This window comes from Myxocyprinus asiaticus, chromosome 49 (genome assembly GCF_019703515.2).
Source record: "Myxocyprinus asiaticus isolate MX2 ecotype Aquarium Trade chromosome 49, UBuf_Myxa_2, whole genome shotgun sequence".
NCBI classification, from domain to species: Eukaryota; Metazoa; Chordata; class Actinopteri; order Cypriniformes; family Catostomidae; genus Myxocyprinus; species Myxocyprinus asiaticus.
In genome coordinates this window covers 21394593-21417845 of record NC_059392.1, presented here as the reverse complement: position 1 = coordinate 21417845, position 23253 = coordinate 21394593, and the positions used below count along the sequence as shown (strand labels likewise).

Genomic DNA, 23253 nt, shown 5'->3' with positions numbered 1-23253 from the left:
GCGGTTGCGGTCTATTTTCCCTAAGGGGCCACATGTGAAATTTAGATTGCTGTTGAGGGCCGAACCAATTTTATTATGTTTCATCCATGCACTTTAACTATACATATTGTTATAGAAAGACTTTCAGATTTAACTAAGAGTTATTAATAAGTCTTAATCACAACAAATTGCTTTTTGAATTACCACTGAATTCATTGCACTTCAACAAAGAGCATTACATTAACTATATACAATATGTACACATAAAGGACATCCATTGTTTGTTCTTGTTTACTTAGTGGGAGAAATCTAGCCTCTGGTGGGCTTTAACAAGTGCACTGAAGTCAGGTTTAATGTGTGAGGTTGCTATATGTAGAACAGCTGACAGGTGATCTGTATCTTGACATATTGACTTTCATTACTGAGAATGTCTGTTCACATATGCACTGTATGTTAAACCAAAGAGAACCAGCATCCTCTGAGATTTCCTCCTCAGCTGTGGAATGTTCTCTTCCTTTAGAGAAGAATAAAATGTCAGCAGTGGCACTGACTTGAAGTGCTCTGCCAGCAGTGCATCAAACTGCAGGTCAATGAGTTCGAGTTGAAACTCACTGGGGGCACTGTCCACATTACTTGTGAAGGGAGATGAAATCATGTGCATGTCACCTTCCACTGTTTTGAGGTCTTCAAATCATCTTGCAAACTCACTATGCAGTGCCATTAACATGGATGAGTATGTGTGGAGGTGATCAGCTGATGGTGTTACCTCTTTCAGTGTTGGCAGATGAGTGAGAGTGTTGCCCTGCATTTGGCTTGAGAGAAACAGCAGCTTTCTCATGAAAGCCTTGACTAGACTGTACATCTCCTAAGCAAAGAGGCTCTTGCCTTGCAGTTTTGAATTCAGTTAATTCATCAGAGCAGTCACATCAACAGCAAATGCAAGATCTGCCAGCCAGTCAGCGTTTGAGAGTTCAGGGATGTACTTTCCTTTCATCTGACAAAACTCCTGAATCTCTGTTCTCAGGTCCCACGCTCTTTTGAGGACTTTGCCCAGGCTGTGCCACCTGATAGCTTTGTGGTAGCCGGTAGCCGGTAGCCAATGTCAGCATGCTCAGTCTAATGCTCCTCCAACAGCTTAACGAATTGTCTGTGATTCAATGCCCTTGCTCTAATAAAGTTAACTACTTTTGTTACATCAGTAACATGGCTAATATTCATGTACAGCACCTCCTGATGAATAATACTATGCAAGGACACCAATTTTTGTTCATGGTTCATTTCATTCACTTGATCCTGCAATCGCTTTAACAGCCCTATATTTTTCCCCGTTAGATTTGGACACCCATCGGTCGTAACACCGACCAACTTGTCCAGTTTAAGTCCCGACATTAGCATGTACACATTTACCTCTGTGAAACTCCCTGTTGTCATCCCTTTCATTGATTGCATTGCTGCAAGTTCCTCTGTTATGTCAAAGTCTTTCGTTTTCCCATGTATGAAGATGAGTAACTGGGCTGGGTCGCGCACATCGCAGCTCTCATCCAGGGCCAGAGAGAAAATGTTGAAATCGTCCACTTTATTTTTCAACTGTAGCTCCAGATTTTCCGCTATGTTCTCGACACATCTCATTACCATTCGCCTGTAGAGGGACACGTTTTCGAACATTTCTTTTTTTCAAGGAAAAATACCGCTGCAGAGTCCAGCAAACACTCTCTGATTAATTCCCCCTCAGAAAATGGTTTGCTGTTTTTGGCAATTTTGTGTGCTAGCACATTCAGTAACTAGCTTTGACTGCTCCCTCCTTGGATGTACAAAGCTTCGTAAAGAGCCCTTGTTACTGTTGCAGTTTAGCTAGGAATGCCTCAGATGTCAGTGACCTCTCACGCATGTCTCGTAGTGGCAGTTAATATTGTATTCCTTTAACACAGTGACATGTACCATACAAACTAAACTCACTGCTTTACCGTTAACTTCTGTAAAGAAATACTTCGCAGTCCAGGACTTATTGAACACTCTATATTCTGCATCAACTTTTCTTTTTTTACCATTCATCTTCTTTGGCTAGACAGCTTACACCCCTTCGCTATGACTCCGAGTGTTCTGCTTGCTCTTGTCGTGTCTACTTTCAAATGTTTATTTGATAAATTTCACAGCTTCGTGCATATGCATGCACGCCAGTTTGTACGTCACTTAAAATAAAAGCAACGCATTTTTTATGCATGTGCTAATTACTTGCCGTTTAATATATTTTTTGCCATGACCTCGCGGGCCAGCTAGAGACAGCCTGTAGAGTAACAGGATACATGTAACGGGATTACAAATTTAAATTACAAAATATTAGTAATGTATTCCACTACAGTTACCATTTAAATTGTTGGTAATCAGAATACTATTACATTCAAAAATTAAGAGATTACTTTGCATTTTATTGTCATTTGTTTCATTTAATATTTAGACTATTTAGTTGGAAAAAAATATCCATATAAATAATTCGATCCGAGGAGCATTTAAACAGAAGTGAAACACTTATGATGTGTTCATTCAAGTTCATACTGTTGTGAGTGAAAAGGTGGATATGACATCCAAGAGTATCTTTCCCTTGGGAGCTTAATAGAGTAGCTACAACATGTTTCAACAGCTTAACAAAAAACAGTTAGAAACGCTTTGACAGATGAAACAGAAATCCAATAAATACACAATCACACACCTTATCAAAGTTTTGTTAGGCGGTTAGGGTATTTTTACAGGAAATGCTAACCACTGTAGCCTTTAACATCATATAGAAAGCACAAAAATATATTTCCTGCCTCATTCTATGAACGGAATCCATACACGATGGATGTCGAAGAAAAGGATGTCACTGTGTACACTCTGTGGGGTTTTGAAGTTTGATGCAGCAAAAATACTTTGTGTACTTTGTGTAAACTTTGTGTAGTTGTCATGTGAATATTTAGCTTTGTGCTAAGCTAAAATGCTATTTCTTGCCTTTACATACATTTGTTACCAGACGTGATTATATTTTATAATAAATTCTATGACAAAAATTCAAGTTGGAGCATAACTTTTTTTTTCTCTAGTAAGACCTTTGATATTAGAGCAAAGATGTACTGCAAAAATCTTATTCTTAATGAGAATTTAAATTTAAAAACACTTTTTCTGTAAAGAATATTTAAAAATCCTTAAAACAAGATAAAAAATGCATAAGATATTTAGGCTTTTTTTTTTCAGATTTTTTGTATTTATTTTTTTAATATATGTGTATTTTATTTGTTTATGGTAAAAAAAAAAAAAAAAACGTGAAACAATTTGCCAGTGCTGAAGAAGTAATCAAAAGTATTTAGAATATGTTACTGACCTTCAGTTATAACGGAAAACATTATAAATGACATTTTACAGCATGTATTCTGTAAACCTGATTTTTTTCCCCACTACAATCAGAGAGCATTATAACAAAGTGTCATCTAGAATCATCTAGAACAGAATTTAAATGTCTATGCACATTTTCCAGAATGCTCTTTCTTTGTTAATTCAGATCAAGGATTTAAGATACCACATTCATACAACACTAATAAAACATTTCCAAACTTGAATTAGGATTCTTTCAATATTTTTTGAGCAGTTAAAATGAAAGGAACCATCAAAATATCTCTTAGAAATTAGTTTACAAAGTGGCCCATTTTAGCTAATTGGGGTTCGCTAAAATGGGCCAGTAACTCAATAGTCTCATCAAATAGTTTGGTTGTTTTACAAATCACAGATTTTTTTTTTTCTTATAGAGACCATCATGACATGATTTCAAGATTTAATTTAATTTAGATGTTCAATAGTTGCTTATGAAGTGGTGCTGGAAGTTTCTACAGTTAGAACGGCTTGGTTCTACAGTATAACATCAGCCTCTAGAGGTGAAATAAAGCACTCCACATTGATTTTTTCTGTGCCACGACTATGCTATGCAAAGCAGGGCCGGAGTGGGATTCATATTCAGCCTGGGATGTCATGTCCAAGTCAGCCCACACCCAAAAGGGGGGTTGGAGGTGAAGGTGATAACAATAAAACAAGATCACAGCAAAAATATGCAATATATCTAATTACCTGAAAATTATTGAAGCTCTCCATGTCATTATACCACATACGGCATTCACTAAGATTTTCACTTTGTCATAAGACATCAATGTATATGTTGTAAAAATAAGTCAATGTTAAAGGGATATTTGATCATTTCCTCACCCTCATGCCATCCCAGATGTGTATGACTTTCTTTAGCAGAACATGAATGAAGATGTTTAGAAGAACTGTTGGTCCATTCAATGCAAGTAAATGAGAAGCAGTGAGAAACAGATCAATAATTAAATCATTTTTTACTATAAATCTCCACTTTCACTTTCAGAAGCGCTCTTCTCTCTTAAGAGTTCTTCTTCTGTTTTTGGTGATTTACATAAGCATATCACCCCCTACTGGGCAGGGAGGAGAATTTATAGTAAAAAAAATAAATAAAAAATAATTAAATATTGATCTGTTTCTCACCTACACCTATCATATCGCTTTTGAAGACATAGATTAAACCACTGGAGTTGTATGGATTACTTTTATGCTGCATTTATGTGATTTTTGTACCTTCTGAGTTCTGATCACCATTCACTTGCTTTGAAAGGACCAACAGAACTGAGAAATTCTTCTAAAAAGCTTAATTTGTGTTCAGCAGAAGACAGAAAGTCATACACATCTGGGATGGCATGAGGGTGAGTAAATGGTGAGAGAAATTTCATTTTGGGGTAAACTAAGTTTATTTTAAAGACTATCTAGGCACATAATAACACTGTAGAACTGTAAATGTTTATAACTCTTTCAAGATGTACAGGCTCACACTTTAAATGGTCAGTGCTTTCTATTTTAGATAATTAAAATAGCAACAGATCCAGTGAAACAATTAAGGTTGAGTGATTGTTTTTACATTTTTACATGCCATTCAAAAACGTGCCATTTTACAACGATAAGAGTGAAATAAAAGACTAAAAATAACACATTTGTACTTTTCTTTTACTTGGAATGTAAATGTTCAGGACAAAGGCTAAATGGTTACTGTCTCTTTAAGAGGATTTTATCACATTATAAACATTGAAGGCACTCTGTGCAGTTTGTTTCATTGAGTTTATTCTTTTGAGAGCTGTAAAGTCCCATTATTTTCATACCGTGTCGTGCTGTTGCATCTGTATTCATTTACTTTTAGCATTCTGTTATTTTGTGACAAAAAATAATTTTGCTATTATCATTCTGCACTGCTAGGGAAGAGGATTTCAGAGATTAATTGAGATTGTGAGACTGCAGTCAGTATTAAACTTGTGATGATCTTGTAGGCTACCTGAAGCACGTTCATCCATTCAGCTATTAGTAGCCTATCTGTTCTCGATGGATCTTCCGTGATCCTTCCCGCGCTGTCAAGTGAAGCTGCGCAACATCAGTTTCGTCTCTCACTGGCTACTCTCTCATTTGTTTGGGTGTGAGATGATAAAATACAGACTGCATTCTCTATAATACGGAATGCAATTCTGATCCTTTAAATACCGGATGTTACGGACTGTTGGCAATTGTTATGCGACATATGATGAAAGTTTGTCAATCAACATGCGGACCTAAGCGGCCCAATTTTTGACCAGGCCAGCGGGAATTCTCCCGATCTTCCCAACTGCCACTCCGGCCCTGATGCAAAGAGCCTGACACTTAAAGGTGCATTCAGTAACTTTTGTCTTTGTGTCATCTTGGACTTACACTGACACCCAGTTGCTTGGATGCAGCATCATTTAAAATCGATAGTTTTCAGTTTCAGATGTCATTGTAGAAATTCAGTATTCACAGTCAGCCATGATTACTTTAATCAGTGAGTGAAAGTGTCAAATACCAGGACGGTTACTGAGATTAAGCTAGTAGTATTCGGCTGGTCATGTGATTCTAACATGGCAGCCCCCATGTGTGGACCCTCCCCATATAAGTTTACTGATATGACTGGAGTCTTCATTATAATGTGAGTGGTCATGATTTCCTACATATACTGAAAAATTACAATTCATGTCTTCAAGAGTTAAACTTTTTTAATGAGGAAAAAAATTACTAAATGCTCCTTTAAGAAACTGATTAAAACATAGACAGAGAAAAGCCAGTGTACAGCATTTATACACAGTACACGTTGTCATTACATAAAGTCATACTAAAATAAATCAATCATTTAAGACAACCAACATTTTTAATAGGTGTTTGATAATTAATTTGTTATAACTAATTGCTGCATATGAGAACTGCATGATGGCCGACAACGTGGAGAAGATGCTAACATTAGCTGTTTGAATGGTTAGAACAATGTTACAAAGTCAAGGATGGAAACTGCTCTTAATTCGCTGTTTTGAATAAAAAAATGTAATTTGTGCAGATCTGATGAGTTTTTATTTTCAGGGGTTGAGGGGGTCTAATTTGATACAGTATGGTTATAAAAATTAGTGTTTTGAAGAGTTTTTGTTGTTAAGTAGATATAAGTTAATCATACTTTAATGTTCATGTTGATTTTGACTTCCGGAGTCTCTAGAAATAAGGAACAAAGTCTGTTTTTATATAATACCGGATTGCTGGAATACCAAACAATTATGTCTTTATAATTATAAGTGATCACTGATGGTCTTCTGTTCATGAATATCTGCTCATACATTATTTATTAGCCTATATAAAAATTTGTACTTTTTAGTGTTTATACTTTAATACAATTTAGATGTTTGCAAGAGCGCATGTTTTGTTTCATTTATGTGTTTGTCATCTAGGAGCAAAGACATTTCAAAATAAGAGTCCCTGGTGTATTTCTAGCTTCTTCATAATTAAAAGTCCTGCATTAAGCACCAAATCTAAAAAGATTTTAGTCATTTTTGACTCTTGTTGCCTCTATGTCTGTGCCTGTTTCCTCACAGTAAGAAAATAAGATTTTTTTTTTAAACATTCAATAAATCAACCAATGAATCAGTTATCAAGCTTTTTCACCAGCTTAGTTTAATGGCAAAATCCAAAATTGGTCGAGCTCTACTTCATAGTGCTTCAAAGTAGAAAATTGTCAGTTTAGTTGTAAAGATTCGCACAGGTTTTGTGGTCGGCACCGCACTGTTTAGAGTAAAGGTTGATTACTGCAGTGACTTGGGTAAGGCAAGAACACGTTTTTAACATGGATTTGTTTTTTTATATATACTTCCTCAGTAATGGTATTTTGTTAATTTCTAATGAAACAAATAAACAAAAAATCTGTAGGGCACCTATAAGTTTTCAGTTTTTGTTCTATTTGTTTCAATAGAGTCAATTTTTTTTTGTTGTAAAGAAAAAATCTACTTTCTCTTGGGCTGTTAAAGCACTAGAATTCTACAGTATTTTCTTGCATTCATATCATATGTATTATATCAGTTTTTCTTAAACAAAATGCACAGTGGTAGAAGACTAATGCTATTCTTGCTGTACCAAAGCTATAACAAAGATGAATTCTGTCTTATAAGTTTAAATAATTGGAAGTATTGGGACACTTAAATTTAAAAGCAGCTCATTTAGAGTATAAAGCCTAAGTATTGTGTCGAAGATCCATTGCATTAGATCAGCAATGAATCTCGGCCCTATTGACATCATCAGATTTTTGGTGAGAGAATGAGTATACACACTATCAATTTTTGTCTTGACTATATGAGTGTGCCCACAAAACCATAATTGTCATTGAGCTCACAGTGATAAAGAGAAAATACAGGATAAAGAGTGCACGGTCAATGACCTGACCAAAGAGGATCCATTCATCTGTTCTTTCATCATTACTTAAGTGCTTTTCAACCTGGTGGCGGATAACCAATAAATCTTTACTCATCTTCTTCATTTCCTCTAGATACTGTTCCTGGAGACTCAGTGGTGTTGTTCTAATTGATTCTTTCTTTGGGATTTCAGTCATGCTGTTCTCATAGACCGTGATCTCAGATCTGTTTGCTGTAGGCAAGAAAAAAGAAACATGACTCAAATGCAGAAATTAATTTAATTCAAGGTGAAACGGCTTTTGCAACCCATTTTACTTCAGTAATATGATTTATTTCCAAGTGAAAAAGGATATTCGAGAAAACAAAAACAATTTTACTCATCGGGAAGTGATTGAATTGTGAAACGTTGTACATGTGGCTGGAGGGGAGGGGTTGGACAATGAGAGGGCTTGAAAAATAAGAGGGCTTGTTGATGTCAGCTGAAATAGTAAAGTCATTTCAGAAGCTGACAAGCAACAATGAGAAAGGCAAGGTAGCAAGGTAGGCTAAATTGCGAACCTAACCGGAGTCCAAATGAACCATACCCCAGACCACCATTTTCAAGTGCAGTTCACGGGTATCCCTCAAAAATATTGTTTACAATAAAACGAACCAAACTCTGACATCAAAAGGATACATGCTCATATCAAAAGCTTGTTTGAAAGCATCCTAACGGACAAAAATATCTTTTGCAGCTAAAAAAAGAGTCTTACCTTCAGTGGCAGACATTTGATCACAAGATTTTTTGCCCAGACAAACAAGTCGTGCAAGATACTTCAGCACCAGAATCCTGATCCACTTAGGTAACGGTGGATAGTTACTGGAACCACACAGGATATTAGTGATGAGAATAGTCTCCAGGAGACTTGCCACCATCAAGGCCATGCAGAAAGAGAAGAATACATCTAGATAGAAAGAAATTAGATGATGTGTAAGGTAAAGTTCTAAACTTAATATCTACAGTATGTACATATGTTGAAGTTGAACAAATTTGCTAAGTATCTAACTGAAAAGATTAACTTAGTATTTCCATCCTGGTTAGTTGCTGGCCTAATTGAAGCTGATTAATGGTGTTGTAAGCGTTTTAAGCCATTCTGGAACTTCTTCGAGACTGAGCCATTAAATTAGAATCTTTTCAATACACCACCCACCAAGGATAGTATTGAAACCATCACGGAACAGTAGAGCAGTGCATTTACACAGTCTTGTGCAGTCACAGAGACCGGTGAGATATCTCAGGACACTTATTTCAGTGATATCTTTCAAGGAGAAAGAACATTTTCTGCATACCATTCCATAAAATGTATGTACGTATATGATGAAGCTGGCTGACCAAATACAGTATTCTAAAAAAGAAACACAAAATGGGAACAAATTCTTATAGCCATGTTCCAAAATCTACTGAAAAGCCTACCCAGAAGAGTGAAAGCTGTTGTAGTAGTAAAGGGATTGGTTACTAACGCCCTGTTCTCGCGAGAATTAAATGCATTGGCTGTTTGTGGAAAACATCACTAATTTATTTGCACGCACTTCAGGGTTAAGCCCGAACTCAGGATTAAACTCTGAGCTGACAGAGAAGGATTATAACTAGTTTGGCACTATCTGGATTTGTCAACCTGAAACTTACTCTGAGTTTGTTCAACTAGCTCCTGAAACAGGCCTCAGCTGTCCTGGTACTTTTAGCATGGTAAATGCAACATAAAATAAATGTATAAATGAAAACAAACTTATGAGAGGTAAGGTGTTTCCTGTGACGGGCAGCAGGTCATTCATTAGCAGCAAGAACACGGTATAACCCAGGATGAGGGTCATCTTAAAAGAAGCACGATCCACACTCTGAGGAGGCAGAAGGAAGCTGAACAGATCCACAGAAAGGAGGAAGCAGCTGGGAATCAGGAGGTTCACCACATACAGTCCAGATCGCCGTCTCAAGACAATCTAGTGCACAACAAAGACATAAAAATCTGCAAGTGCAAACCTTATTTCACAAATGTAAATATAATGATCATGATCTTCCTTAATTTATTAATACAGTTTTGATTACAGATGTAACTCTGGTTCTTTGAGGGACATGAGTGAGACATTTCACTAACAGAATAAATTATCATAAACAGTACATATTAGAATGTGTAGATCTCATCATTTAGTGGGACTGTGCTCCTAATCCAATACGTCTCTGCATGGCCATCCATGAAGCCCTATGTAAGAACGCCTTTTGACCAATGGCCAATGTAGTGGAGAAGGCTTTGCCTATTTTCTATACTTCTATTCTAAAATTGGCTAAATTGTACCTTTAGGGGTACAACAGTTTGTCACTAGGACAGTACCCTCAAGGTATATCCACTGTACTTTCTTTACACCTTATGGTACTAATTATGTAGCCTTTAGGGACAGATAAGGCTCAAATACATTCCAATTGTCATGTAAATGGTACAATGGGCGTAGCTATGAAGGTACACATTTTTGCAAATTTTTCTCAATTTCCAACAAGCTCTTCCAAATTGGCACTGTGGTGAGATGCCTCACTAATCTCCCTCAGAGAACCAAGAAGTTCCATTTCAGTCGACCTGCTCAACCTCTTACAATGGGATCACCTAAGAACAGGCCAATCTTCAGCATGCTTGGAATGATCCCTATTCTAAGAACCTGCCTCTAATTTTACATGTAATATCTCACACACTTATACGGGGAGGCTCAGACTGCTGCCGCATAAACATGTTTGACAGAGATTCCTGTAAAGTCTAAGAGGAAGCCATTTCCATCTCCTTCTACTATTCAGTAAGAGAGCCATTGCTTAGACAACACATTACTCCTCACTGGATTGGCAAAACAAAAAGAGCTGGTCAGATTTCTTAAAGCACTTGTTTTATCAAATATACCCACAACCCCCGGATGAAACAAAGGTATGCGTGGTGCATACCCCTTATGAACATGCTCATTATAGGGTGCACTCCCACAGATTTATAATCAAATCTCACATGGCATGACGATACAGCCGCCAAATCAACATTTATAGTAGAAAACACATTGACCTGGTCAAACATCTCCTGACGATAAGAGAGAATGTCTCGAACAGACCAGAGAAGCTGCATGATCCATCTTTCCTGGCATCATAATTCAAATCTCCACCACTTTAAATCATACAAATATCTTGTGGATTCTGCTCTGGCAATCTAAATATAATTGATCACATTCACAGTCTCATTGCCACTCACTGAGAAGCGTGTGCAGGGTGGTGTTCCCCACACCGCCAGCTGTTCCCCTGTGCAGGGTAGGCTTGTGTAAAAAAGGGGCATTCTTCCCCTGCCCTCCTCATCCAAGAGGCCATTAAAAGTTGCAGTGGAGATCTGGCAAGACTTGATTGAACTTATCAACCTCCATGGCAAAACTGCTACCCTCCACAAGCTCAGAAGGAGCAAGCTCAGCCATATCAACAGCTGCAATCACGTTGTCACCTTGTAAACTGTCCCAACACACATCCTGCACTGCAACCCTTAGTAAATGCAGGTAAGTGGAGTGGAAAGCGCAGTCTTAGCATGGTCAATGCCTAGGCACACTTAAAACAGAATGTGTGAATCCCTTAAATCAAGAACCTGCACAGTCCAAGACAAGGCTTTGACGGAAGTTTCACCCTCCTGGATGACGTTTTCGGTGATGCAGTCGAAGGTGACTTGTAAATCAAAATGTTTTCACAATTGCATTAAGACTGGTAGGCCCATTAGAAAACAGCACAAGGTGAAACTTAGTAAATAAATTTGCAAAGAAATCTGCTGGGTAAATCTAGTTCTCAACAACAACATATACCTTGCTTAGCGTACAAGATGTTATTTTCAGGCTTGTTGCCCAGCTAATAAGTGGAGGCACAAAAATTTGGATAGTTCAATCCAGAGTTAAACCCAAAGTTTAGGTTTACCCCACTGCACTGGCTGGTGGCCTAAAGGTGCTATAACATAGGGCTTCAAGGATGACTAACATGATCTCACGGAAAGTCGACATGTTGATACCAAATGACCCAGTACCCTGACATTGACCCCATTCTGCCGAGTTACAGACAATTGGTATCTCCCATCAGACATATCTGCATCAATTTAAAAGTGTTTACCTTTTCCAGTGGTGTTACTGACAACGTGTTGCGTCAGCAGCCTCAGAGACACAGGTTTTGTTCCCATGTGGAAACTAAGAAGTAATCGCATTCACCTAATCAATGATGATCGTGATTCAGAGGTTGCATTTTCCCTCTAAGATTACATTTTAACTCCACTGATAGGTAGGTTAAGGGTTGGGTTTAGGGTGCATGGTTAATTAAATATGCATTCCTCTTCAGTATAATACATAATTTGCGACTAAAAATAAACTTGCATTACAACTCGCTTTTGGCGCCCCTCTGTGGGCATTTCACCCGAAAAGTGGAGCTCAAACATGCCCATACTTTCAACAAAACTTTCAGCTTCGGCCACAGGGAGCAGTGGTTTGAATTGTGTTAAGCACAGACCCTTTTTTAGCAGAATAACGTTCGACCTAGGGTGCTTTTCATTTCTGAAATTGTGCATCCTCATTTCCTTTCCTTACATCCTAGCTACACCCTCTTAGAATATGAGTAATGGATGCAAGGAGGAATCTAAGCAATTTGTATTTTAAAATGAAATGTACTTGCTCACTCAAGCATCACTTTAGTCTTTGTGGAGCTGCATTACCCCAGAGCACTTGTCGTTATGTTGTTGAAACTTGATCAATTAAAACATAACAATTATGGTTTATTTAAACCACAAAGGTGAAACAAGAAGTAAAACTGTTGAACCAGATGTGAAGGGGCAAGAGAATGTATGCATGCGTCAGGTGCTAAGACAAAAAAGTGATCCGCATAAGATGCACCTGTGCTTCCTCACTCAAGCATCCTTAGGAAGCTTCCTCTGTCCTCCATCCTTGCCTACTCGTGGTGCATTTAGAGAGTTGATACGTCCTTCATAATGGTTGACTTTGATTGGTTTCTGGGTCACAGGCTCAAGGATGGAGGAGCAAGAAAATGAGGATGCACAATTTAATAAATGAGAAGCACCCCTACTGTTGCCGATTCCATAGTGAGATCAGTTCGAGATGTGATGCAGAAATATGTCCCATAGTGACATGTCAAGCAAGTCGACCGAAAGAGAACACTGAATTTAATGTCAAATTTGCATATTTAAAAAAAAAAAAAAAATTATTCCACAAACATGAAAAATTAGTTCATCCCATCCCCCTTCTGCATAGGTCTGCACAGGTTTTTCTCCCCGCATGTCAATCAGCTCCCACTCTCCTTTAGTTGCCATTGCTTTAAGAGACTGCTTGAAAATAGCATCCATCGGTTTAAAGAAGAAAAGCTGAACATCCTGAACTGTAGAGAAAGAGACAAACCATTAAAATACAGTATACTTGGAATTAAAAGTAAGCAAACAGGAATATGCATCTTTCAGTTTAGCTCACTCACCGTCGTGTTTGTAAGAGTTGAAAGTGTATGTGCAGTTTTGAATATCAAACGGAAAGGTGTATATGTCAAGTCGGCAGGAGCTGATGACATGAAATGGCATTCCATCTATCACTTCACCATTGGACATCACATAGACGTAATATGTTTCTGGTGCTCTGTTTTCATCCATGCTGCAAAGTAGGCAGTAAGTAAGAGACAGAGAATATTATGGTTTAAGAAATGTTCTGGGTTTTTAAAATGCGTTTTATCTAAAGCATCTCTGGCATGCCACCGCAAAAAATTACTTTCTTAATGAGTATTTTTGACTTTTTTTTCTAATAAAAATATCTAAACAATATATTTGCTTGAAAAGCAAAATAGGATAAGATAGTTTGTCTTGTTTTCAGAGAAATCTAAACATTTTTTTTCTTTTCTTGTTTTAAGCATAAAGTTTACTAAATTTTGTCAGAAAACATGACTTAATATCTTATGCCATTTTGCTTGTCAAATAAATATATATATATTTTTAAGAATATTTAGATATTTTTACTGGAAAACAAGAAAAAAATACAAATAACTGTTTGCAGCGTGTTGTCGATTACCATAGAAAATTAGTCTGACATGTTCCACAATTTGCAAAAATGTGTTGCAGGAAATCCACTTACAGTACAATGGAAATGTAAAGGTTATATGGGGTGCATATTCACCTAGACACTAGTCACTGCTCTTATTCAGCTTACATTGCTTTGCAACTTACAATTCATTGATGACAATGTCTGGAATCCAGACCTTCTCTCTTGGAAGTGAGATTCTTTTTGATCCACACTCAGCAGGATCCCAGCTCAAACCTTCAATCTGCCACCTCTACAAAAATACGGAATAATTCTATCAGTTCTGCTCCTTTTTTTTGGGGGGGGGTTCCCTTTTTCACTCAATTTGGAATGCCCAATTCCCAATGTGCTTTTAAGTCATCGTGGTTGCGTAGTGATTCGCCTCAATCTGGGTGGCGGAGGATGAATCCCAGTTGCCTCCGCATCTGAGACCATCAACCCACGCATCTTATCACATGGCTTGTTGAGTGCGTTGCCACGGAGACATAGTGCGTGTGGAGGCTTCATGCCATCTGCACCGTGGCATCCGCGCTCAACTCACCATGCACCCCACCGAGAACTAACCACATTATGGCGACCACGAGGAGGTTACCCCAAGTGACTCTACCCTCCCTAGCAACCGGGCCAATTTGGTTGCTTAGGAGACCTGGCTGGAGTCACTCAGCACGCCCTGGGATTCAAACTAGCGAGCTAGCTAACTCCAGGGGTGGTAGCCAGCGTCTTTTACCACTGAGCTACCCAGGCCCCTCATTTCTGTTCCTTAATTAAAGCTGCATTGTCCTAAAGAGCCTGATTCCTGAAAATGGCATCTGTCACGCATGAATAGAAATGGTAGACCAGTGACAGACCAAATGACTACAGTTTAATTCCAACACTAATTAAACACACCTACTTGTAATTTTCAAGTATTCCTGAAGACTGTTAGTATGTTTACATGCGCAGTTATGATTGAGCTACAGTTTTTTTTTTTTTTTGCATAGTCGTGCTATAGTCTTCTTCCATCTGTCGAAGTATTCATAACACAATGTGTAATTGAATATTTGAAGAAAGGATGTCAACTGATAGTACACAGATGAGCCAAAACTTTATGACCACTCACAGGTTAAGCAAATAACATTGATTATCTCCTAAGGTCTGGGTAGATTAGATGGTAAGCGAACAATCAGCTCTCTCAGTCAACGTGTTGAATGCAGGAGAAATGGGCAGGAGTAAAGACCTGAGTGACTTTGACAAGGGCCAAATTGTTATGGCCAGATGACTGGGTCAGAGCATCTCTGAAACAGCAAGGCTTTTGGGGTGTTCTGGATCAGCAGTGGTGATACCTACTGACAGTGGTCAAAAGAGGGACAAACCAAAAACCAGCGACAGGGTTTTGGTTGCCCAAGGCTCATCGATACAAGAGTGCAACAAAGGCTATCCCATCTGGTCCTAACCAATAGAAGGTCTACTGTGGCACAAGTCACAGAAAGATTTAATGATGGTTACGGGAGAAATGTGTCACAACAAACAGTGCATTGGACCCTGCTGCGTATGGGGCTGCGTAGCCACAGATGTGTCAGAGTGCCCATGATGACCCCTGTCTACCACTGAAAGCACCTATAATGGGCACCTGAGCGTTGGAACTGGACCTTGGAGCAGTGGAAGAAGGTCGCCTGGTCTGATGAATCCCGATTTCTTTTACATCATGTGTACGGACATGTATGTGTGCGCCATTTACCTGGGGAAGTGATGGCACCAAGATGCACTGTGGGAAGATGACAAGCCGGTGGAGGAAGTGTGATGCTCTGGGCAATGTTCTGCTGGGAAATCCTGGGTCCAGCCATTCATGTGGATGTCAATTTGACATGTGCCACCTACCTAAACATTGTAGCAGACCAGGTACACCCATTCATGGCAATTGTATTCCCTGATGGCAGTGGCCTCTTTTAGCAGGATAATGTACCCTGCCACACTGCACACATTGTTCGGGAAAGGTTTAAGGAACATGATGAAAAGTTCAAGGTTTTGCCCTGGCCTCCATATTCCCCAGACCTCAATCTGATTGAGTATCTGTGGGATGTGCTGGACCAACAAGTCCAATCCATGGCGGCTCCACCTCGCAACGTACAGAACTTGAAGAATCTGCTGCTAATGTTTTGTTGCCAGATACCACAAGACACCTTCAGAGGTCTTGTAGAGTCCATGCCTCGGCAGGTCGGTGCTGTTTTGGTGGCATGCGGAGAACCAAAAGCATATTAGGCATGGCACCTCTGTCTTTCAGAGCATGAGCAAAACACAGAGGCCAATTGTGGTCTGATTAATATGTAAACTTGCTGGACAAAGCCAAGCTACAGTTGCATAATCTTAGTCTGTTTGTCCAACTTGGCAAAAATCATACTAAAGCCTTTACATGACATGAAAAAAATGCAAATTAATGTTACAGTCCAACTGAAACCAAACTTTTAAAGTGTATGTAAAGGTTGCTTATTGGTTAGCTTATTCTGATAAAGTTGATTAGGCTTGGAGCAGTGTTGAGGAGTAGCTAATGTCTTGGTTACTGTTGTAACCTCCGTTCCCTGATGGAGGGAATGAGACGTTGTGTCGATGTAATGACACTAGAGGTCGTGCTTGGGAGCCCCAAACACCTCTTATATTTGAGAAAAGGCCAATGAGAATTGGCGAGTGGAATCTGCATGCCTCTCCCCCAGACATACGGGTATAAAAGGAGCCGGCTTGCAACCACTTGCAGTGGTTCAGTGTTGAGGCAGGAGGGACACAATGTCTCATTCCCTCCATCAGGGAATGGAGGTTACAACAGTAATCAAGACGTTCCCTATCTCTCACTCACTCGACGTTGTGTCAATGTAGTGACACTAGGGGTCCCTAAACCAAATGCCACAACCAGCTGAACTGTGTTACGTGGATTGGCGGTGCAGGTGCAGGTGCAGGCAGGCCACTGCATGCCTAGTAACAAGTGCACCTGGCCCCATCATAACCTTCCCAATGCCCCACATAAGTCACATAGTCCCTCGTACCCCAAGGGGGGGACAAGATGTACTTACAATGGGAACAGGCCGCACCAGCTGTTTCGGCCTTTTCTCTTCTTTTTCTCCCAAAAAATGAAAATTCACTTAGCTGGGGCCTAGATGTATTCACTTCGGGGAAGGTGTTCTTTTCCCATGGGGAAAAGACACCGCAGAGACCACATCCTGCCCGAAGGGGAGGTTAACATGTGGAGAATACATCATATGGACTTACCAACCAGGAAGTACCACATATGTAAAGAAGCCACATACTAACATGAGTACTGGGCCTGGCATTGAATTCCTTCGCCGAATTCGCCTGCCGCAGGGTGCTGAGGGAGGAAAGACATCCAGGGTTCACTGGTCCCGGGAACTCACGTGGATGAAAAGAGCGCACGTTATCCCCTCGGGGAGGGGAAAGGCGCTGTGTGCAAGCGGTACACCCAGCTAGCTGCCCGCATACTTACCAGTTCGTACCTGCTAACAAACAGGACAAAACTGGCTCAACCTGGAGATTATAAAATCTTGCCCAGCCCGCTGCTCTACAGATGTCTGTTAGAGAGGCGCCATTTGCCAGGGCCCAGGAGGATGCCACACTCCTAGTGGAGTGTGCTTGTACTCCCAGGGGGGACAGCACGCCCTGGGCCTGGTATGCCAAAGCGATGGCATCCATGAAGTGATGGCATTCAGTGGGCAATCCTCTGTTTGGAGACAGCCTTCCCCTTCTGCTGTCCCCAAAACAGACAAAGAGCTGCTCAGAGTGTCTAAAGCTCTCCGTGCGGTCCAAGTAAACATACAAAGCGCGTACTGGTCACAGCAACGATAAGGCTGGGTCAGCCTCCTCCTGGGGCAGTGCTTGCAGGTTCACCACCTGATCCCTAAAAGGGGTAGTGGGAACCTTGGGCACATAGCCCAGCCGGGGTCTCAGGATCCCGTGAGAGTATGCCGGACTGAAATTTAGGCACGTATCGCTAACAGAGAACACCAGCAGGTCCCCAACACTCTTGATGGAAGTGAGCGCAGTCAGGAGGGCCGTCTTCAACGAGAGGGCCTTCAGCTCGACTGACTGCAGGGGCTCAAACAGGGCTCTCTGTAGGCCCAGCAGGACCACAGAGAGATCCCACGAGGGAACGAGATGTGGCCTAGGAGGATTTAACCTCCTGGTGCCTCTAAGGAACCTGACAATCAGGTCGTGCTTTCCCAAGGACTTACCGTCCACCGCATCATGGTGTGCCATTATCACGGCCACATACACCTTCAAGGTGGAGGGGGACAGTTGCCTCTTCAACTTCTCCTGCAGGAAGGAAAGCTCCAACCTGACTGCGCATCTCTGTGGGTCTTCACCTCGGGAAGAACACCAATTCGCGAACAGACGCCACTTCAAGGCATACAGCTGCCTCGTAGAGGGAGCCCTGGCCTGAGTGATAGTGTCTACCACCACTGGTAGACAGCCCCCCAGCGCTAACCGTTGCGGCCTTGTGCCCGTAGGCAGAAGGACCGGGGCGGGGAGCGGCTAGAGTGGCTTTCCCTCTGAAGAAAGAAAATCACGACCGCAACGTTGCCATGGTGATGCTCTCGCAGTGAGAACATGAACCATCCACGAATGCTGCCTCAGCATGCCCACGGCCCATCCAGAAACTGCACATAAACAGAAAGGCATCTTTAAAAAGACGCTCTCCGTCAGTGCTAATCTTTTAGAGGAAAATTTACTCTTTTAGTACGCTCAAGTGTGGCTGCTGAAGCGCCCAGGGGTGTTCTCTGCACTTATCTGTGTGAGAGTGGGAGAACCCGCTGTAATGCGCCGTATATCCAACAGCCGTCTTAACACTCTCGCTTTCACTCTCATAGTCAGAGGTGAATGGAATGGCAGTGGATTTCTCAACACCACTTGGCTCCGAAGAACAAATCTGAATGAGTTGTTGCAAGCTGGCTCCTTTTATACCCGTATGTCTGGGGTAGTGACATGCAAATTCCACTCGCCAATTCTCATTGGCCTTTTCTCAAATATCTGAGGTGTTTGGGGCTCCCAAGCGCAACCCCTAGTGTCACTAAATCAACACAATATCGAGTGAGTGACAGACAGAGAACTATAAATAGCAATGCTACTAACTTAACCACATTTTTCAGTAGCTTGACAGTACCTTAGCTGCTTTTAAAATGTAGCTTTTCAAGTAGTGAGCTACTTTTTCCAGCAAGTAGCAGTAGGGCGCGACCAAACGCTACATTATGTTTTGGTCAGATTATAACTAATAGCCTTCTTTATTGCGTAGAAGCCAAAATTCTACCGGGAAAACATCTGACAAACTTGAATTCTGGATGCTGCTCAGAATCGGGCAGCTTCTGTCTTCTTCTTTTGTAACATTGGATCACAAACAAAAATGGTCCATTACCGCCTTCCTGGGGTGTCTCTAGGTCGAGCCTCGAAAGTTTTTTTTTTTCTGAATTGCTGGTGTTTGAGTGGAACTGAAGCAGTGAGTTAATAAACTGTTGGTTAGTGCAGCTGTTTTCCTGCAAATGTAATGATATTCATCTGGTGTTTGGAACTTTACATGCGCCGGGTTTTCACGCGAGTGTTGCGTGAACCATCACAAAACCACTTGCTTGATGTGCCCGGCTTTATCCTAGTGTATCTCTGGAGCATGAGCGTCATCCGGGCTTCCCTTGTTATCTTTCTAGCGGTGCTTTCCAAACATCTCATATGGTTCTACAGCACTCATGAGAAAAAGACTAAAGACTAGCTTCAGTAACCCAACCATAGTAATAAGGAGCCATCCATGGTCCTATCTGCTTATGGTATTGCACTGTAAATACAGTATAAGGGCAAGCAAATAAAGGGCTTTAAAGTCTGGACCTCCAAGACTTATCAACAGATTATGGACAAAGTTTTCCTCCTGTGTAATATATGCTGTGTATGAGTGATGTTTAATAAATAAACTGGCCTTGTTTGACTTCAAACATATCAATATCTGTAAAGGAATATGAAAAAATTTTCACTGGCACAGTCCCAACTCAGTAAAGTGGTCTACTCAAGGGTACAGTCAGAAAATTATTCTAGTCTCATAACTAATCTCATAGAAATAAGGTGTTAATTACTTTTTGTTTGATTTCATATAGCACCTTAAAGTAAAAAACAATATGTGTAAAATTTTAAATGTTACAAATGCTTTGATGGAAAATAACTGCGAGTACTAAAGTACTTCAGATACCTGAGAGTATAATTTAACATAGTAACATAGTTTAAATCAAAACACCAAAACAGAGGGGGCCTGGGTAGCTCAGCGAGTATTGACACTGACTACCACCCCTGGAGTCGCGAGCTCGAATCCAGGGTGTGCTGAGTGACTCCAGCCAGGTCTCCTAAGCAACCAAATTGGTGCCGTTGCTAGGGAGGGTAGAGTCACATGGGGTAACCTCCTTGTGGTCACTATAATGTGGTTCTCGCTATCGGTGGGGCACATAGTGAGTTGTGCGTGGATGCCACAGAGAATAGCGTGAGCCTCCACATGCACTAGGTCTCCACGGTAAAGCGCTCAACAAGCCACGTGATAAGATGCACAGATTGACTGTCTCAGACGCAGAGGCAACTGAGATTCATCCTCTGCCACCTGGATTGAGGCGAGTCACTATGCCACCACGAGGACTTAGAGCACATTGGGAATTGGGCATGCGAAATTGGGGAGAAAAAGGGGAGAAAATCCAAAAAAGCAACAAACAAACAAACAAAAAAAAGCTACAATGTTATTTTGTTTTTATTTTGTATTTTTTTAGGCCATTGTGAGAAACTTCAGCTAGTGACGTCATAATAATACTTTAAGTTCAGGGATGCATTGTATCCAAAATTTACATTCAAGCTACAAAGAAATAAAAATAAAGAAAATCAAGCACAAATTTAAGGACACACATACAGGTGAGTAATGCTAGTCATTATTTTAATTTGATTAACTAGCCTGCTATATTGCACACTATATCAAATGTCTATTCTTGTTTTAATTATAAAGAAGATGATGATTAATTATGTTATTATTATTTTTATTGTTTTGATAGTAACATTGTAAAAAACAATTGCATCGTTGAGTAGCTTCAATGTAACAAGCTACTTTTTGATAGGAGCTTGTGATGTAGCTGACTACTTTTTCAAAGGGGTAGCTTGACTGAAGCTTAACTACTTAAAATTATGAGTAGCTTGTAGCTTGTCAAACTACGGTTTCAAAGTATCTTCCCCAACACTGGCTTGGAGCTAAACTCTGCAGTATGGTGGACCTCCTGGACCGGACACAACATGATATGTTTGACTTTGTTGAAAGTACATGAATTAAGTAGGACTCTCACCAGCCGCAACCACAGATATGTTTCCAACACCTGTGATTTTTCATCCTGAAAGGGAAAATACATGCAAGTCTCTGTAAATACAGTTCAACATTACAACCTTAGTCAATTTTAAGCGAACATTTTCAGATTTAAAATCAACACATTGGAATGCTTACCACTCCTAAAATTCCATAAAGAGTTAAGTCCACACTGACGTTGGTAGGAGTTTGCAGACTTATAACTGGTCTTGCCTCACTGTAGCTGAGGACTTCTTCTCTCATAGAACGAAGGAGAGATTTTGTTGTGGGTTGTGAACAGTTTAACGTCTCTATAGATCCTAGCAACACAGCTGAAAGTGCAAAGCCCAAATATAGGATATAATTTTATTACTTTAAAAGTCACAAAATTTTCACTTGGTTAGAAATGTACTTTAATGGTACTTTTGAGGTACACTCCTTTATCAGGACATGTAAAAATGGCTGAAACTACAATTGAATTATTGTAATAGGTAATTTGGAGAATTTGGATGTGAAAATCTTTTATACACTGATGAGCCAAAACATGACTGGGTCACAGCATCTCTAGAACAGCAAGGCTTGTGTGGTGCTCCTGGTTAGCAGTGGTGTGTACCTACCGACAAAGGTCCGAGGAGGGACAAACCACAAACCGGCGATAGTTGGGCGCCCAAGGCACATTGATGCGCAAGGGCAACTAAGGCTATATATTCTGGTCTGAACCGACAGAAGGTCTACTGTGGTAAAAGTCACGGAAAATGTTAATGATGCTTACAGAAAGAATGTGTCACAACACACGGTGCATCACACCCTGCTGCGTATGGGGTTGGGTAGCCGCAGACTGGTCAAGAGTGCCATGATGATCCCTGTTGACCGTCGAAAGCATCTACAAGGGGCACCTGAGCATCAGAACTGGACCTTGGAGCAGTGGAAGAAGGTTGCCTGGTCTGATAAGTCACGTTTTCTTTTACATCACTTGGACGGCCGTGTTTGTGCACGCCATTTACCTGGGGAAGTGATGGCACCAGAATGCACTGTGGGAAGACAACAAGTCTGTGGAGAGAGTGCGATGATCTGGGCGATATTCTGCTGGGAAACCCTGGGTCCGGCCATTCTTTAGGACATCAATTTGACAAATGCCACCTACCTAAACATCGTTGCAGACCAGGTACACGCCTTCATACCAATGGAATTCCCTGTTGGCTGTGGCCTCTTTTAGCAGGATAATGCGCCCTGCCACACTGCACACATTGTTCGGGAATTGTTTAAGGAATATGATGAAGTATTCAAGTGTTCAAGGTTCAAGTGCCCTGACCTCCAAATTCCCCAGGTCTCAATCCAATTAAGCATCTCTTGGATGTGCTGGACCAACAAGTCCGATACAGGGTGGCTCCATCTCACAGTTTATAGGACATGAAGGATCTGCTGCTAATGTCTTGGTGCCAGATACCACAGGACACATTCAGGGGTCTTTTAGAGACCATGCCTTGGCGGGTCAGCGCTGTTTTGGCAGCACGCGGAGGACCAACAGCATATTATGCAGGTGGTCATAATTATTTTGGTGTATAGACCTTTTTATTACTCTTAGAACTGTTAAATGTACACTCAAAAACTAGGGAATATTTACAAAATAAATGATGTCAAAATGTCATATACTCTATGTACTGTAAATACGTTTTACTACACCGTTAACGTAGCTTGATTCTAATTTTTGAAATATCTGACAGAATTTTTGACAATAGCATTAAATCAGATTTAATTGTATATGTATATATCTGATTAAGATGAATAAGTGTAAAAGTCACATTTTGTATTTGCATTTCTGCAAAAATTCCAGATGTTAAAAATTAAAGCTATTAAAAATGTATCAATCAGTATTGTAGTAGTAAGTGTTACATAATAATGTGATGTTTTCCTGTACAAGTTGCATTGTCTTTAAATGTGCAAAAATATTTGTTGGATTAAAAAGAAATTGGATTCCACCAAAGAACAAATCTAAATATACAATAAAACATTTTAACAATATATAGAGTTTACCTGTGAGTACAAAAAAAGTACAAAATTGCTTAATTTTTATGTTTGTGTCAGATGTTTTAATTA

The 23253-nt window shown here is 40.2% G+C and overlaps 1 protein-coding gene across 1 annotated transcript; it reads right to left on the bottom strand.

The window, feature by feature from the left end:
* Positions 1-7617: 7617 nt before the first annotated feature.
* LOC127438145 (5-hydroxytryptamine receptor 3A-like) lies at positions 7618-21457 on the bottom strand. Its single transcript, XM_051693484.1, has 8 exons — positions 21316-21457; positions 21161-21205; positions 13976-14082; positions 13240-13409; positions 12986-13146; positions 9503-9713; positions 8489-8680; positions 7618-7968 (listed from the first exon to the last, which is right to left on the bottom strand). Exons 1-8 carry the CDS (start codon positions 21418-21420, stop codon positions 7658-7660), a joined length of 1302 nt encoding a protein of 433 aa, XP_051549444.1. The 5' UTR covers positions 21421-21457; the 3' UTR covers positions 7618-7657.
* Between the last annotated feature and the right edge of the window lie 1796 nt (positions 21458-23253).